The sequence below is a fragment of the Nymphaea colorata genome, chromosome 2 (assembly GCF_008831285.2).
Source record: "Nymphaea colorata isolate Beijing-Zhang1983 chromosome 2, ASM883128v2, whole genome shotgun sequence".
Classification (NCBI taxonomy): Eukaryota; Viridiplantae; Streptophyta; class Magnoliopsida; order Nymphaeales; family Nymphaeaceae; genus Nymphaea; species Nymphaea colorata.
The window spans coordinates 5,027,570-5,045,935 of NC_045139.1; the positions used below are offsets into that span (position 1 = coordinate 5,027,570).

The window sequence follows — 18,366 nt, forward strand, 5'->3', positions numbered from 1 at the left end:
TAGACGAGGAGGGGCCGACTGTAATTTTTGCATGTTTGAGCTAAATGCCACTCACAGACTCACAGTGAATGCCGAGAGTAGACCGGGTCCGGGTTTAGGTTATCTAAATCTAATGCGGCCCCTAGATTTGCTGCCCACAAAACGTCATAATAACTTGATTTCTTATGAACTGTTATAACAAAAGAAACAACAAATAAATTGATTCTCTCATTTAATTTTTTCCCCTAAAATAAATGATTTTAGTTTGGGGTGGATTTAGTTTTTATTGAAATCGACTAATCAGATTGTATGTAACCATGATCCAAACTCGAATTCGGACTCTATTCTTTTACAACTAAATTCACGTCTGACCAACATAAAAACTGACAATTTATACGTAATCATATCTTAACTTTGTCCAATCGTAGTGGAATATCATATTTAGTGTTATACTTGGATTCCAGTAGTGACTGGATCTAAAGAGATTGAAAATAGATGGTAGGAAACCAAATTGGCCTTATATTTGGTGACATTTGTTGACCGCAGGTCTGAGAACACCAAGGATCTCATGTTGTGGAATTGAGATGGAATCTTCCACCAACTGACCTTAAATCCATGGTTTTTTGTATATAGCATTAATTTGAGATCCATGCTATCGAGATCCCTTGTTTGATGAAACTAGTATCTTACATGGCACAACTTTTAAAGCGCCCTCAGATTTCATATCCAAGACTATCAAACACAGCCTTACATCCCCAAATCTATTTATACAATTATAAAAGGTACTTCTTTTATATATTTGCTGAAGATTGATTAATTGATTTTATCACTAATTTGTTTGCTTCTTACGTTCCTTTCTTGCTTTTTTTTTATTCCATTTGTATTTTGTACTCTTTGATTTGCTCTTCCACAGGGATTAGTTTGAGGAACTCTGATCACTGCGTCACATATAATGTCATCAGCATATTGAACAATGAAACTAATGAATACATTGAATGAGAGAAGTGGCGAGAATATCATTGTTGCAAAGTCTGTCTGTGACAAAACTTACAGAGTTTAGATTTCATGCTTTCATTGGTGATGAATGTATTGTACTGGAGATTGCTTAGAAGTCCTATTTCTGGCGTTCCACGAAGGGGAAGACAGTGTTTTGTTTTATTGAAGGAACTGGTATGCTTCAGAAGATTTTGCAGAATAAGACTGTGTTGATTGTTACTTGGTAGTATATAGCAATTATAAGCACTAAGCTGGAGAACAGAAATGGTTCCATGCAGGCAGCAGAGTCTTTGTCACTACATGGGATGAGGGAGCGCTTGCTTTTCATGGAATAAAATAACATGATATTTATAGGCGAAAAGCGTAATATGTAAATGAATCTCTCCAACTTTTCAGTTGGCATGCTTTTGGAGAAAGCTTTCCAGTTTTTTGTGTGGTTGTTCAGAGGAACTGAAAAAGAAAACTGCAATTTATGTATGGGATGTTTGTGGGTTGTGGCTATTCCTCAAGAATTGAAATTACGCTCTACCTCAAGAATCTTCCTCAAGACTTACCAAAAGCCAGTTGATTATTTATTCCGAGTGAAAGTGGATGATTCCATTACTGATGCACGAGAACTAATGCTTATGAAGGTTGACATTCCATTATCACAGTAGACGGTAGAGATGTTAGATCCCTTCTAACAATGATATTTGGCAGATGATATGATCAGCACAACTTTGTAAAAATTGCAAGAGCCATATGATGCAACTAGTGTTCATAAAAGATCATCAAGCATGTTCATCAAATAAGAACATTTAACTTGAATTCTTCCACTTTAATGCTAATAATAACTATGATACAGAAAAAGTGAAGTGTGCTGTCAGCATGTCAATCATCCCTTTTTTCAAACCTCAGTATCCAAAGTGGTTCAAACAGACTAATGCAAGTTAAACAGGTTCTTAGACAGCGACAACCCGAACTTAGACCACTCAGCCTTTGGAGACTCCGACGTTCTGAAAGTGCTCTTGTTGTAATTGCCATGTTGGATTGGGTTTTTACTGAATCCTTTTCTTTTTCCCCAAACCTTCAACTTCTCCAACAATTAAGAAGATCCAGAGCATGGTCATAGTGATGATGGTTTCTTCTTGATCATGAACTGTCTCAAATAATGACCTGCATACCAGAAAATCATGGAATTTCGTGGCAAGTGTGATCCCTATTGAGTACCATGTGATCCCTCTTTTTCCTATTGGCATGCACAACTGGTCATTATTTTCCTGTAGTATGCCATGCTTGATTACATTCTTAATTCTTTGTGATTGAACAGAATCTAATTTATTGAAGTTATAACTTTACCATTTTCTATCTCAATGGATGTAATACATTTCTTTTATTCTTGCCATTAGACTTATGACAAAATTTGTGACGATGAATGATCCTACTGCTGCTAAACTTTCTGAAATCACATTTCATGGACTCAGCCATTGGTCTCAGTGTTGACGTAATTGCTTGCTTTCGAAGTCATCATAGATTATAAGCTATTTTGGTTGGTAGAAAAGAGGATCGATGTGCCCAATTTGTTAAAATGCATTAAATAATTGACAGTAGAATAATATTTTCCTTTTCTCTTCTTGAGAAAAGCTGAACAGTAGATTTCCTTGGTCAAACCATGAATTCTGCGGTTACAAGTCACGAAGGAAGCTTCGATTAGATGTACAAATGAACTTGCAGATATGGAGCTTGAACTACAGATTAATGTTTTGTTGTTACCATATTGCTAATTCGTTCAATGTTAGCTGGACGCCAAGATGGTCAATGGTCATATAGGCATTAATTGGACTGGCAGAAGAGACAGCTAAATCTTGGGACCCCCCTCGTTCTAGGAAGATAATATAAAACATATTCAATCATAACTTCTCCGGGCTAGAAAATATTGCTGCAACTTACGTCTTCGTCAACAACCTTTTCTTCTATTTTATATATTGAGAATGAAATTGTGGTGGCAGCTTGAAACTTCTTGCACATTTGCATTAATCACCTCTCCTGTCTTCCTCTTCAACGTCACCAAGATACACGAGGAAACCGAAGCAGAGGACCTGAAATTCAGGGATGTGTCTCAGCCATCGTTTGGCATCACAGTTACATGTGGTGGGCGATACCAGTGGTGGTAGCTCATCATTGCAGAGGTGTTGCAGAACAACAAAAACATGAATGGTGGTCATAGGTGTACGCAAGAGCATGAAGAAACCATAACGATGGCAGCAGAGGTGACAGCAGGCAAGAGTGTGATAATAAAGAGTAGCAGACCAAATTTTATGTGTTCCAGATGCATGTAACACAAAATTAGGTTTCGAGAAAATACAGGTACTAGTAAATGCCGTCCAACAGCTAAGCCTTCCAAATTCAAAGTGTAGATAAGGTTCATAAAATGTTGAATACTCCTCAAAGATGACAAAGACAGAGCAAATAGGAGTGTTGTTCCAAAGAATATGAGGAGAATTCTTTTTTAACCAAGACAAAACCTCTTCAAGTCTCCCAGAACAATAAAATACATTCAATACTTCCAATAAAAAAATTCACAATGAAAATGGAATAGAAATGCCTCCCAGATCACCATAGCGTTCTCCTTTGGTTTGTTCCTCGTGGCTGAGCTCCTTCAAACTTGACCATGAATTTTTCCTCCTACGTCTAACAGAATTAGTGTTTTCTTGACCAAGTAGACTGGTGGAACTTTCTGGCTGAACCGAACTAGTATCACCTGAACATTTCCTTTTTTTGCGCTTTTTAGTTGATGACTCACCAATCATTCTTCCTGAGAAAGGTTGGGCACTTACTTGCAAAGCCATTTCCTGCATATCTGCACCATCTTTCTCCGACCTGTCAGTCTCCACTACAGGGTCAGTTTCATGCTGCAATAAATGAGACTCGCTTTTGACACTTCCTGATGTTGGTTCCTGCGTTTTATTGGCGAACAACGTTGCTGGTATATGGCTTTCCACTGGAACTGCCGGCCCAGCTGCATCGACATTACTTTCAAGATTTGACCCCAAGTGGTTTATCCCCGAGGAATCAGAGTCCCTTTTAGCTGAAAGCAGCATCTTGTCTGGAGAAACAGAAGGCACGTCTGGCAGATTGCTTTTGGGTGTTCCTGGCAAAATAACATTGGACGCATATGTCTTGTTCACAATTTTAGTCCCAGACCCAGATTTACAAACTAATTTTGATGCTGTAAGTGACTTCAAGTAACCTTTGCAGCTTCCTGGTTTCAAGTTCTTATGAGAACAGAATTGGCATATATAGACTGAATTGTTTTGAAACAAGGACTTCTTCGACTTGTAATTGCTCTTGGACGCATTCTTCTCAATGCGAACCTTGCAGTTGAAACCAGGCTGCAGAAGTGCTTCACACCTGTGGTTTTGTTGAAGTAGAAATCGAATGTTGATTAGCACACTCACAGAATACAAAGGTATTGATGAAGAAACACTTAAGCAATACGACCATAAATACAAGAAATATTATTAAGATCTAACAATTGCATAATAGAATATATCACAACAAAGACCTTTGAAAACTTATGTGACACGTCATATATTTTCAGACCCGAATTTCAGAGTCCAAAATAAATTTGTTTACTATCACTAAGGCACCGCCCTGAATTTCAAAGGCCAAAATAAGTTTTGCCTACTATCACCAAGCGGTGGCCCTGAATTTCAAAAGACAAAATAAGTTTTGCTTACTATCACTAATGCATGGCCTGAGGCCCTATTTTGGATACAGTGCCCGATCCCGAATGTCAAAGATCAAAATAAGTTCAGTTAAATTAAAATACAACTAATGCATGAACTGAGGCGCTATTTAGATGACAGCAGAAAAAGTTAGCTATACTCTTACACAAAAAATCAAGTTCTGCCAAAGCCAAACTTGCTAATATCTGAGTTTATTTCAGCTTCCAAATATTGAACGCCAAAAACAAGGCTTTGGTTTTTATGCAAACAAAGGAAAAGTAAAGAATATCGGACATTCACCAGGTATCAGCTCCATTGACTGGACTGGGGTCACTCAACATCAGTGTCTTCAGCTGGTATTATCAGTTGGAGGTAGATACAAGGAGGATGAAATACAAAAAACTGAGACATTTGAAAAAGAAAAAGAAAAAAGGATGAGAAAAACCAAGTGAAACATTATTATAATGAGGAAAAATAAGGGCTATAACAAACATCTCAGAGAGTCGAACATCTCCCTAAACCCTAAATCTCAATATGTCCCGAGAGGTAGCAATCCTCCAAAACCAACATTCATAAAGGACAATAACCTCTTCCCAATTTCCTCTTTCTTCTCTCACCCTCTTTTCAGGCTTTAAGCCTTACCTCACACCATTGCCAAGCCACTACCTTCAACCCCTACTTATGATTCTTCAGATTTAAGAAATTCTACAAGGACAGAAAGAAGTACTCATTCAAGCTCAATGAGGTTTCTGTTAATACAACACATTAAAATATATAGCTAAAAATTCAATCAAGATATCCTAAATTCCTAATGTCTTGTCTCCCATTCTAGAAATAGAATTGCAGGATTAAGGAGATCAAAATGATGGAGAAGTCATATCCTATCTGTGTTAAAAGCCAAATATTCCAGGCATAGGTCTTTGTGAAAGCAGAGAGTCCATAGAACTTTACAAAAGATCCATTAGAAAAATTGACTAAAAAAAGTTGGAAGTTCTAAAACACCACACTTGTAAACCTACTATCAGCCATCTTAATAACATTCTTCCAGAACATGCAACAAGAGGGGGAAAAACAAGATAATTATTTAGAAAAGAAAATTAAAATTGAAATTATTCCAGTGCTGGATTGAACATTGAAAGGATACTTAAATTTTTATTGTCTCAAGACATGCGATAAAACACCATATTAAAAAGGTCAACACTTAGACACAACGAGAAGGATGTTCTTCGTTTGCATTTCAAGAAAATTCCAGTAGCCTTTTAAGTATATAGAATCTTACCTTTGACAAGAAATGATTGAGGGATCATTAGTTCTGATCCCAAGTGCCTCACGAGAAGATGCCAGTTGATATCCAAAATAAGCACCAAAGGAAGGGCTTGAAGCTTCCCCACCAGTCCATAATGCAATCTTCTGTAGATGTTTCAATCTTAGCACTCCATTGACATCATGGAGTCTTTTGACATGTGACTCATTTTTACCTCTGATTTCATCACGAATTGTTTGTGGTCCCGAATTAAAATTGCATGTTAATGCTTTTTTCCTGCCTTCCTTCTTACCCATGGTTCAAACCAAAGCATTAACAAGCAAGATGAGACTTAAGAGCTTAGCAAGGTGATCCCCTTCATATGCCCACTACTTAGTCTTCAAGCATGCCTGATCTTCGGTTCACCAGGAGTGAGAACCTGAATTGCTCCCAGTAGAGCCTAAAAGAAAGAAAAAACTATTTTATATAATATTTAAAGAAAGAAGTGAAAGACAGTAACCTCAAATTCACAACTTAGTGGAAAAAAAAAAGAGCCACTATACATATACAATTGTGGCAGATGTTCGGTTTTCTGAAGAAACACTAAAAAATTAAGAACTGAAATTAGCAAGTGTCCCAATAAATGTAAGAAGAAGAAGACACGGGCAATGAACTGAAGTACAATTAAGCTTCTAACTAGAAAGAGAGCAACATCACTGCTTTTGCAATGTTTTAGAGCAAGCATAATTTTTTAATTTCCTATCAACTACTATCTCTAATTCTGTTGTCTAAAATCTAAAAACTTAACTAAAGCAAGAGATCACTAGTTCTTTTAGGAGGGAAATCATCAACATAATCACAGCTCCAATGTCAACTCTCTATTTTAATCCTGAAAACCAAGTGTGTGTGTGTAGAGACAGAGGAGAGAGAGAGAGAGAGAGAGTCTTTTCTCACTTTTGTTCTCCATCACCCGTGAACACGAGCTGAGTCAAGCCCGAGATAAGCAAGCTCGAGCTCGACTCGTCGACTCAATTAGCTAGAGACACGTAGAAAAAAGGCGCTTTCTGCTATGAAGGGACATGGAAGCGGTGGAAGGAGGTGTTGGTGTTGCTTCCTGCGGAGGTCGAAGGTGGTATGAGGTATACATAAAAAAAATTTGAAAAATAAAATAATTAGAGATCAATAAACTTGAAACTCATGAAAACCTCGATGAAGGGTTTCAGAACCCTCAGTCAAGGAGGGCTTTGAGGTTTCAAAAAAACCCTCAATCTCGATACAGGGTGATCAAGATCAAAACCCTCGAATCGAGGGAGGGTTTCTAAAACCCTACGCTCAAAGGTTTCAGAGAAACCCTCAATCAAGTCAAGGGTTTAAGGGATGGAGGGTTTCACACAAAGTTGAGAGTTTCAAGGATCGAGTGTGGCGACCGGCAGTTGGCTGTACCGATCCAGGAACTGGCACAACTTCTTGTCGTACACAACCTCCTTCTCGGCCTTGGAGTGTTTCATTGCCATTTCAGCTGGAGGAAAAACACACAACTATCAAAAAGTAATGCAGAGAAGACGACAAAAGGAAAGGGATTAGAGACAAGCAGAAAGAGGGTCAAGATGGATAGCGAGAAGAAGAAGCTGCCGGATATTGCCAGATGACAAAAGTAATTAAAAAACATCGTAAAAAATGACATATAGTATAGCAATGGCTTACGATGCCTTTGCTGCAAGTTTATTATGCATTTAGTGATGGGATTTAAATATTTAATCATTCGGCAACCTCTGACGCAAGTAATTTTAATTTTCCTACATATAAAGATTGAAAGTACAATAGGATATGACCTATAATTATAAATATAAATAGAGAACTATATGCATATAAAACATTGAAAATACAACAAAATATGACCTATAACTGTAATCATAATTACAAATACAAATGCATAACTATATACATACACCATGCATGTTCATTAGTGCGGATTGAGTCGGCCAATTCTTCATATTCAGCTAAGTCGGCCATGAATCAGTAACCAATATCAAACTAAAAATCTTGAGAACATCCCATCATGGCATTCAACAATAATTTCTCTGTCAGCATATTATCAAACACTTGACTTGCAAAAGGAATTACATCGAATCAAAAGTAAGCATCAACCATTTGCAATCGGTATAGACAATCCAACCTCTTCTCAAACAAGGTCTCTTGAACTAGAAGAATCACCTCCTATACTTTTAGAGCAATGAAAAAGAACGAGAATAGTATCTTTTTCATTAGGCCCTATGGGGGTGGGGGAGAGAGAGAAGCTACCAGAGCGGTGTTCGCCGGTCAGCAATGGCAACGGAGTGCTGGCACAGCCAATCCTCTTTAAGGCCCTCTCTCTCTCTCTCTCTCTCTCTCTCTTTCTAACATCACCCAGCATCATACTTCAATCACTGAAATTTTGAGGCACCCCAGCAATGTCGGACCAGCACTTGAGTTGATTCACATTTTCATTTTTTGAGGGACTGAAATTATATTAAAAAATCCTCCCATTTTCCTTCCTTTATTTTTTTTCTTTGCACCCAAACATTTCTTAGCTCTTCTTTCTTTTCCTTCTTTATTAATCAGTCATCCAAACATAGGAAAGATTAAGCCATTTCTTTTTCTCCTTCTCCCAATAAAGTGTAATGCAAGTCATGCAACAAATACATAAACTCAAGTTTAACAAGCACCGTTCATGGGGTCATACGGCCATTAAGCCTGCACTAACGACAAGAGATGAACTGTAATCTTTTTCCTTGAATCTGCACAGTGACATAAATTTTATCAGCAAAGTTCCCATCTTTGTCAGTCAAATGTTAAAATAGACCAATGCTTGATGTTAATGTCAAATATTATTGTTTTAATAAAAAGAAAAAAGAAGTAGAACCAATGTTGTCAAATGCGATGAGGGAAAGCAATGCCATTGGTGAAAAGGCCAAACTGATGAGTAAGCATGATGACCAAAATTTTGAAGTATATAATATCTATAAGGTAATGTTCAAAAGAAAAACATCATTCAAAACAACAAAGCCATTAGGAGAAAAATATCATATAAAAGCCATTGCTGTAGTCATGATACATTTCCAAAAAGCTCGTATGAACTCTCAAAACTCTTCTACTAAATGGTTAATATAATTACATACTGAAATTTAATATAATTACAGAAATTTACTCATTTCCTCTACGGGAGCTTGAGGCAACATAGATATATAACATCAAATGAAAGACAAATCAGCACTCCAGTGAAACCTAAACAATAACCCAACTATTATTGAAAATTCATCTTCTTCAACACATTTAGAAACACAAGGATAAATAATTTAAAAAAACAGAAAAACTGAAAGGGAAGCAAGCATCAAATTCTTACATTACAACAAAGAAACCCCAATTCGGAGACAAGAAAGCGAGAGAACCCCAATCTGGAGAAGATCACGATAAAATCCCCCAGTCCACAAAATAGTTTAACAACATTACATTTTGTAGAAGAATAAGAGAACAACAAATTAACAACGTCAAAAAAAGTTGAAACAAAAAACATAGTGATAGAGAAAAGGCGAGGGTTGCCAGCGAGCAGCATTTGATGAGGCAGAGAGAGAAAGGGGGAACGGCTAATGGCCAGCGGCCCATCATCACAAAGAGGAGACATCAAATGAACGACAGCCAGGCTGTGGTTCCTGCCGGCAGCCCTCAGTTGACCGCGCACGCGCGAAAGAGAGAGAGAGAGAGAGAGAGGAAGAGAAAGAGGTCTCGGTGTGAACTCACAAGCCTCCATGTGGTTGGAGAAAGAGCGATGGTCGTCGACTCGCCGGTGGGTTCGCCAGAGAGAAGGGGAAGGGTGTCGGAGAGAAAAGAGACCGCTACTACTGGTGGCCCCGTTTGATGGCAGAGAAGAATTTAACGTGGTAAATTTACTATAGAAAAATATGCTGAAAAAAAATACAGGATGAAAATTTTTCCTCTTCCAATCTAACGCCATGTTTGATGCGCAGCGTAGTTTTTTGCAGGGTAAAATTAACCATGTTTGATGCATAAGGTAAAATATATAAGAGACTTTTTTCAGGACCGTTAGTAGTTTTTTTTTTTTGTTCTCCTCCAATTTCTTCTGGATGAAAGTTCTGAAGTAACATAATATGGATTGATTCAGTTTGCTTAGAAGAAAATAACTTACAGGTATAGGAGGTTCATTTTTGCCTAGAAATCCCTGGTATCCAAATGGAATTCCTAAAATGTTCTTCACTCCATATATTTCAAGTGTGATAACAATCTGGACATTCATTTAACAATCCGAAGCATGTTATAAATAGCCTCTACATCAATGAAAAGCACTTTCATAACACAATCAATCAAAGGACAGCTATACTTTCTTCATTGTATACATTCTCAAGTGCTATAAGTCGACAGGTTTCATGTGACCAATCATAAACAACCCTTAAGTTAATGACATATCAATTCTAATGTATCAAAAATCACAGCAGAATTAGCCATATATGTACACATACCACCAAAAAGATATCATAAATAACCTCTAGGCTAAGTGAAATGGGTACTTCATCTTGGGTGATGAACTTGTAGCACACCCGGTGATTCAACCCAAAAATTATACCACAAGTGATCCTTGCACTTCTATTACTACAGTAGCACGTTGAAGCCATTGTGGAACTGTAAACTTGGAAAAGTTTGGTGGCCATGTGAAAGTGACACCACTAGTTTGAAGTTTATTACATTTACAATGCTTGGCACTTTCAGGTGTCAGTTTTCCCTGCTACTATTTATAGAGGTTCTTGATTAATGAGGTAAGAGAGACAGATATGGTCTATACTTACCTGCCTAATAACATCATTAAGATCGGGACAAAGGCCTCCACATGTAACTATTGCTGCATTTACTTCTTGAGGTTTGAAATATATATGCTCTTGTGGCCCAGCTCGATGAACCCTGAAATAAGTTGATGTATCCTCAGCAAATAACTTAAACAACCATGTCAAATACTAAAATGTGCAAAAAATCAACTTTTAACTAATTCAGATAAATTTATAATTGAGAAACAGATTAGAAATCAATCTGACAGATACATAGACCAATGGAAATATTGCAAGTCATGCTTAGTCATTATTCTTTCCTTTGCATATGGTGCTTTCCAATATTTTCCTCAGCTTAAACATAGTTGACAGCAGAGAGCAAGCAAGTGCTACTGGTTCTCACTCAATCCCTCTGTGATGAAGCTGGATGCATGTCACTTTTCAGAGTGCTACAATGACAATGCTATGGCACTTCAGGAAATGCCATTAGCGTATTATGATTAATGATTAAAGCAAGATCACATCCATGCGGTTAATATCCCAAAAACAACAGTTACGACAGATATATTCAACTAGCTAAGCCCTTGAAATGGGATGACAATTTTGATATACAAACAACAATAACAATTATAATGATGACAACAACAATAATGATGACAGCATATGCATCGATAAGGCTTCTCGGTCATGAAATTTTCTTCAACAGCAGGTCAACTCGACCATATTCTCCAAATTCACCGGAAAGAACCATAATAGGAAGACAAAAGCAAACGAGCACCCAAGTGGGAAGAACATAAATTTCCAGTGAATGAGAAATCGCCATATACCTGAGTAATGTTCCAGCGAAGAGGGAAGAACAGAAATTTCCTGTTGAAGATGGTGTCTGAAGGCCTGCGTGTGAAGAAAGAGAGAGCGAGAGAGGAGAGGAACGACAGAGCGAGAGAGCAAGAGAGGAGAGGAAGGAGAGGCGAGAGAGGTGAGGCTCTGAGAGAGGAGAGGGGAAGAGGAGACGGAGGGGAAAGAGGCAGCGAGAGAGGAGAGGAAGGAGAGAGCGAGAGAGGAGAGGCTCTGAGAGAAGAGAGGAACAAGAGAGCGAGAGAGGAGAGGCTCTGAGAGAAGAGAGGAACAACAGGCCGAGAGAGGAGAGGGGAAGAGGCAGCGACAACGGCTCTCAAAAAAAATCTGCGGTAGAGCTCGGACTTTTTTTCGGGTGAATTAGAGACCCTCAGTAGAAAATCAGAATTCCCGGCTAAAGCGTACGCTTCAGGCACCACAGCGCATCGTATTGATTATTACGCATCTTGCGCATCAACCATCATTTTGGATGCGTCGAGTGACTTGGTGCGCTCTAGGGCGTGTTTGATGCGCACGCACTTAACAACAATCAAAGCCACCGTTGTTAGAATTGAGCCGGAGTTAATTGCATTTCGTTTCGGGTCGCCACTAAAATTTTTTAATTAAAAATGTCAGACTATAGTTTTAAAATTTTAATAAAATAAAAGCATTTAATTTTTTCAAATTTTTTGTATCAATTAAATAAAAATTCGGTTAAATTACGCAGAATTTTTTTAAAAAACTTGAAGGGCGCAATGGCCTTGCCAGCCTCTTGGCTTTCCTCTTGGTCATGTCCAATTTTTAGTTATTTAAAAATAAGTTAAGATTTTTTTATTTTAAATGATTTTGTTAATACTTTTTATGAATCGGTCGAATCGTCCAATTCACTGAATTAGCAGCTCCACCAAATGAACTTAGCAACTGATTTTTACAACACTAATCAAAACCCGAAAATTTACAAACTCCAAAAAAATACCTGTCTTATGTTATTTTTTGAAAGATTTTACAAACTTATTTCATTTTTTATTCCTCTGGTATAATTTTTACCTAAATTTTAAAATATGATCATTCAGCTGACTCGCTGCAACTTAACCGATTCCATTCAATTTCCGGTTTTTCACAGGACCGATCTGTTCTTCCATCAAACACGTCGCAAAAGGGCAAATCTGTAACTTCCTACAAATTCCAACCGGTTCGCACCTCATTTCTTTATTCCCACAATATTCTGTATTTTTTCTGTTGAGAAACTCTCCGTTTCCGAAGCCTTTCTAGCTTTGCGGTAATGGAGTCTTGACACGGGCCCCTTTCGCTTGCCGAACAATCGGCAGGATAGCTCTTGTATTTTTTTTCTCCCCAGATGTTAGTTCTTCTTCTCGAATCTTTGTAGTCTCTCTTCCATTTGTTCTAGTTGTTGGTTCGCCTCCTTTTTCAATTCATTCCTTGTAGAAAGCGAGTACTTTTCTGTATGGCATGGAGTGAAGTAGACTAAGTGAGGACAACATCTTCTTTTCTGTCTAAAAGAGGAGGGATGCCGCACAATCTCCTAGTTTTGTTTTGTTTTTTTTTTTTTTTATCTGCGTGAAATTTGTTTATTCTTATTTATGAATGAAGATGGGTAGTGTTAGATTGTCGATTCTTCGTTCTCATTGTCCTTTTCTTCGTTCATTTTATGCCTTTGGGAATGTAGGTCATGACTTGCCAACAGAAATGATGTTAATTGCAGGAAATTGCCTAATTCAATATGGGTGTTGTGATTTTGTCATAGCATGTAGATTTTGGCAAAAAAATGCTTTTTCTGAGAGCTTCCTTTTTCAACCTCTCTCCGAGAAAATGATCAGTAAAACTATTTCTGGTTTTCTTCCGTGTGTTCTTTATGGACGTGGTAGTCATCTTTGAATTTCTTATATGATGATTATATTGTTTGTAACTTTGTGATTTATCCTTTGTTGTAGCAGAAGAAACTAGTAAAGGAGGTCCCAATGGCAGGCTGTGCCAGGTGTGCGCTCGCAGTTAACTTTCATCTTGCAGTATATTGGACACTTCGATTATACACTTACTGTTGTAGAACAACCCTATAGGTGTTCGGAGATAACTGGGACATGGGGCTTGTGGAAATCAAAGAAGCAAGTGGCTTCCCGGCTCCACAAGTCTTGCAATTATTCGTCCACCGCATGCGTGAAACCAAAATTGAGGAGGGTCTCATTGTTGGCTTACACAATAACTTCACAGTTCAATCATTGGGCTAAGAAATTTTCAGTGGACTCTTCCTTTCAGACCTCAGAACAGTGGAGAATCTTTTCCTTGCCTGTTAATCTTGAAAATGAAGCTGGATCATTAGCTAACTCCTCAAGTGATGTTGATTTTATTTCTGAAGACCAGCCTGATGAACCTGTCTCTAAGATTTTAGACAATGATCAGGTAAGACCATGAGAGTGTGCACATATAAAGTTTTTTATGACTGCCTTTATAAAACGAATTTTAGATCACCGTTGCGCACAATGTGTGTGTCGGTTATGATGTTTACTTGCTGGCATAAAAGTGAGTAGCATGTACTTAGTGAAATTTCGTTTAATATATACTGTTCAGAGTCTGCAGAAAGAACTCTCCTGCAACGTGGCTTGTTCAAGGTTAGAGATGAGACTAGTAGACCATATAAGATGTACTGGAAATGAATATAGCCGCGTCTATGCGCATCATGTGACTTTACACTATAGATTGCAATCTAGCTTCATAGCTTGATTAAAGGCTTTATTGTGGGCATACACCTTACAGACTATTTCAGCCCATCCTATTTTGGGGACTTCTAACGTAATTTCAGTCTAATTGGAATCAAATTGGTTATCTAATAATGTCAAGTTGGTTCGGACTTAAGGAAACTTCCATCCTAAAGAGAATGAAAACAGTGACTAATGCCTATAAGGCTTTGCTCCAGAACATACTTGCTACTGTATCATGGTTCTGTGTTACAGTGAAATGCTCAATCAGGCTATCAGCAGCTCGACATCTTTCTGTTGGACAGATTCTTAGCCTATATTTAGGAAAAATTGTAAAGGACCCAAGTGGATGTCAATGCAGCACTTTCTTCAATGGTAAAGGACATTAGTTAACTGGACTAATTTGCAACTTGTTTAAGAAAATTACAACGTACCCTGGTCGATTGTTTGTGCTTCCAAATGATTGAAGTTTGAAATTTAGTTGATCTCAACAGCTTCAAGGAGATGCAATATTATGATGGTTGGAGTGAATTGTCTTCCTGATTCTGGCAACAAGGATAATTTTGTGCTAGAATCTGCTGTTTGAGTTTCAATTTTCTGGTGGTCAGTGAAAATGCTTTTTATCCGTTTTATAGGATTAACTAATGTTTGTGATTTTATTCATGGGCTCACATTTATATGGGAAGTTCTTTGACAAATTCGTGCTGGCATCTTGGCAGTTGGAGATGTTATTGACCGATTCAGTAAGAGAGAATCTGACAAGGAAACTGAGTGAGGCAAATCAACACAACAGATTTCTCAAGCGGCAGGTTTATTGGCATACCTTTTAGTTTTATAATTTTTATGAATCTGGCCTTTGCCATTGAACTACACACACAACACACGTGTATGTATATATACTAGGCAGATGTTTTTCTGTTAGATACATGCATTATAATTTGATGCATTCAACATTTACATATGAACTTGTTGACTCTTTGTTGTAGATATGTGAAGGGAAATTTATTGCATGCACTGAACTAGATTTTGTTGCTCTTTTTTTTTTTTTTGGGGGGGGGGGGGGGTTAGCAAACAGAATATTGCATAGATGCAAAATACACCACTTTCATGATCTTAGGGTGTATTATTAAGCAATATCAATTGTGATTTTGAAGAAAAACGATAATATACCTGAATTGAAATGGCATTTGATGGTTCAGCCGTTGATCTCATTGTTGACATAATTGTTGTTTTCAAAGTCACCATAGACTATTGACTATTGTGATTGGTAGAGAATCTAGAGATGGTGATGTGTCCAATTTGATAAGATGCATTTAATAATTTAAAGTAGGATAATAATTTCTTTGTTCTTCTGTGGACAAGCTTAAGAGTAGTTCTCCTTGATAAATCACTGAACTCCGCAGTTACAAGTCAAAGAAGATGCTTTGGTCAAATGCACAGAAGAACTTGCGCTTATGGAACTTGAGCTACAGGTTGGTTGTTTATTGTTACCGCTCCTTTTGAAAATAGCTAGAACCCTAGGTGGTTAATGGTCATGTTTCTTTTCTTATTCAGGCTTTAATCGGACTGGCAGAAGAGGTAGCTAAATCTGGGGTCCCTCCTGGTTCAAGGAAGATAAATGGAAAATATATCCATTCTCATCTTGTCTCTAGGCTTGAAAGTATTACTGCAGTTTATGTCCTTGTTGACTACCTTTTCTTTCTATGCCCAATACTTGGAAATGAAACTGTGGAGTGAATCTGAAATTTTTTATGCACTTGCACTAATCACTCTTCTCCTGTTTTCCTTTTCAAGATCTCAGTGAGAAACTCAAGGAGCAAACAAAGGATGTTGGTGACATGAAATTCAGGAATGTTTCTCTGTCCTGGTTTGGCATGGCTGAGGTAAGAAAACTTGTTTATGTTCTGTCCCTTTAAGATTATGAATCCGTGGCTACAGATATCCCAATGATGCATGAATATTGAGAATTTCTAGGAATTCAGTAAATCAATCTTTCTGAAAGTTGTTTTAATATTCTTAATATATCCAGTGGTCGTTTATGTAATAATGCCAAATAGCACAAGGGAGTCTGGTCTGGCACCTCAAAATATTCCAAAGTTGGAAAACATCTATTCGGCAGCGTCCTGAATATCTTTGGAAAGTTTGACTTTAAAACCATCTTTTGAGGGCCAAAATCTAGTTTTTTCTGCAAAATATGAATCACCTTTCTTTAACAGGTTCTCCATTTTCTGGAATTATTTTCTGCCTACAGAACATTCCTCAAAGCTCCTAGCCAAGCATGTTTCTGATCAGGAAACCATGGGAAAATGGTAGTTGACGTGGCATGGAACATTAGTAAATATTCGTATAAATATCATGTTTTAGTTCTCTCCGGCCATGTCACATGCAGTAATATTATGAGTTCAATAAATGATGGGTGGTCTGGCCATTTTTCTCCATAAGGATAGTTCTGGCAATTGTGGTAGTAAAGCATAACTACAGGATCATTCAAGGCGTCATGTTTACATGTGGCGGCACTGGCACTGGTGGTGACTAATAATTGTACAGGTGTTGTAGAATGATGAAAACGTGGAGATAATATAGGCGGCATACTGGTGGTCCTGGACAAAGGTAAAAACATGACGAAAATATGAAGATGAGCAGTGATGCTTGGCAGGTTAAGGAGAAGCTGACGATAGGCAAGAGAGTGATAGCAAAAATAGTTGCCGACCATTTTCTATGTTCCAGATGTATTCGATTACAAAATTAGGCTTGGGGAGGTCATACTGTTATACAAATTATTAGTAAATGACATCCAAATCCCAAGTGTTTTAAATTGTAAGTATTCCTAAATATTCAAAACTTTTCCAAGATGATATGAACGGACAATGTGTATGTCACTTCAAGAAAATTCCTTTTAAGTTTTTAACAATCATATTGAAGATCTTATGATCATATTACGAGTCTTCAGAAGATGATAAATATATACATGATACAGATTTAAAAATTGGTATCTTTTGATAAGTAGTGCTGAATGCCTTTTCTCGTTCATTTTTCTTATCTGGCCACAAGTCACAGCTTCAGTTTCCTGTCTGATACATGAAACAAGGATTAGAAATTGGGACATTTTGGTGCACTGAACTTGGTAGTATGGATGCATTTCTTGTTTGTTTTGCTCTAGCTACATGTTGATTAATTGTATCAGTTTGCTTTCAGTTCCAGCTGGTTGCTTGCAAAACCTAAGACAGTTTGCAATAGATGCAACTATATGAGTTCTTTCGCCTTGACAACCTTGGTCCTGGAACAGTGTGTGCAGGTTATGGGCTCGTTTGATGGATGGAGCCAAGGAGAAGATATGTCACCAGAATATACAGGTGGCGCAAACAAATTTTCTGCAGAATTAAAGCTTAGGCCTGGAAGGTCTCTCTCTCTCCCCCCGGTGCGGTCATTTGGGTGAGCTACCTCTCTTAGCTTTTGCTGGATGTGCAGGTATGAGATCAAATTTTTGGTGGATGGAGAGTGGCAGCTGTCATCAGAGTTGCCTACTACAGGGGAAGGGATGATGGAAAACAATCTTCTGATCGTGGAATAGCAGACCCAAGTTGCCTGATTTAAGGATAGATCAGATCCTACAATCAGCATAAGCATTACATTAGTTTCTAATAACTATATATGTTTTCTTCCTCTCTTTCTTTGCAAGGAGAGGGGTTATATTTATGTAGATATCCATTGAATGGGCTCGATAATCTAAAGTCAGTTTAATTATGTGCTTGCGCATTTATGGTTGGATGAGTTTGTTCTTGTTTCGTGTAGAGATTCCATCATTTTTTTCAGTCCTTGTATGGGTATTGTGTAAAAAATGCATGTAATCTAAGATATACTCTCAGGTTTGTTAATTTAAAAATGTTTATTTCAACTCGAAGAAACTGCAGCCAGGTCAAGAGAGTTTGGTGGTTGTCCGGTGGCATAAAATGAAGAGGCTGGCAACTCTATCCTTAAGACCCACGTCGACTTCACAAGAAGTTGATGTTCATGTTTAAGGGATGTAGCATAGCTGGTCTGGATGGAGAATGCCTACACAATGTGTCCTTGCAAAAATT

At 37.7% G+C, this 18,366-nt stretch overlaps 2 protein-coding genes across 8 annotated transcripts; one reads left to right on the top strand and one right to left on the bottom strand.

The window, feature by feature from the left end:
• Positions 1-3,322: 3,322 nt before the first annotated feature.
• LOC116248021 (uncharacterized) lies at positions 3,323-11,948 on the bottom strand. Of its 6 annotated transcripts, XM_050076117.1 has the most exons (7): positions 11,567-11,948; positions 10,764-10,875; positions 8,631-8,702; positions 7,369-7,444; positions 6,880-7,039; positions 5,962-6,385; positions 3,323-4,365 (listed from the first exon to the last, which is right to left on the bottom strand). In XM_050076117.1, the coding sequence occupies exons 6-7, from the start codon at positions 6,240-6,242 to the stop codon at positions 3,534-3,536; spliced, it is 1,113 nt and encodes a 370-aa protein (XP_049932074.1). In that variant the 5' UTR covers positions 6,243-6,385; positions 6,880-7,039; positions 7,369-7,444; positions 8,631-8,702; positions 10,764-10,875; positions 11,567-11,948; the 3' UTR covers positions 3,323-3,533. The 6 variants fall into 6 exon arrangements, with proteins under 6 accessions (XP_049932074.1, XP_031476432.1, XP_031476435.1 ...); XM_031620572.2 differs by lacking the exon at positions 8,631-8,702; XM_031620575.2 differs by lacking the exon at positions 8,631-8,702 and having other exon boundaries at positions 7,353-7,444.
• Positions 11,949-12,794: 846 nt separating this feature from the next.
• Positions 12,795-18,031, top strand: LOC116246936 (protein PTST, chloroplastic). 2 transcript variants are annotated; one of them, XM_031618856.1, is made up of 9 exons: positions 12,795-12,932; positions 13,529-13,569; positions 13,652-13,991; positions 15,007-15,096; positions 15,691-15,759; positions 15,842-15,947; positions 16,082-16,170; positions 17,574-17,686; positions 17,756-18,031. In XM_031618856.1, exons 2-9 carry the CDS (start codon positions 13,553-13,555, stop codon positions 17,856-17,858), a joined length of 927 nt encoding a protein of 308 aa, XP_031474716.1. In that variant the 5' UTR covers positions 12,795-12,932; positions 13,529-13,552; the 3' UTR covers positions 17,859-18,031. The 2 variants fall into 2 exon arrangements, with proteins under 2 accessions (XP_031474716.1, XP_031474717.1); XM_031618857.2 differs by having other exon boundaries at positions 12,806-12,932; positions 13,526-13,569.
• Positions 18,032-18,366: the final 335 nt, after the last annotated feature.

Bases quoted from the DNA above. Each gene is read 5' to 3' on its own strand.
- LOC116248021 (XM_031620570.2), bottom strand. From the start codon at position 6,242: ATGGGTAAGAAGGAAGGCAGGAAAAAAGCATTAACATGCAATTTTAAT. The intron at 4,366-5,961 runs GTAAGATTCTAT...ACAAAACCACAG, and splicing joins TCAATCATTTCTTGTCAAAG to GTGTGAAGCACTTCTGCAGC.
- LOC116246936 (XM_031618856.1), top strand. The intron at 13,992-15,006 runs GTAAGACCATGA...GCATCTTGGCAG, and splicing joins AGATTTTAGACAATGATCAG to TTGGAGATGTTATTGACCGA. The intron at 15,948-16,081 runs GTATTACTGCAG...TTCCTTTTCAAG, and splicing joins TCTTGTCTCTAGGCTTGAAA to ATCTCAGTGAGAAACTCAAG.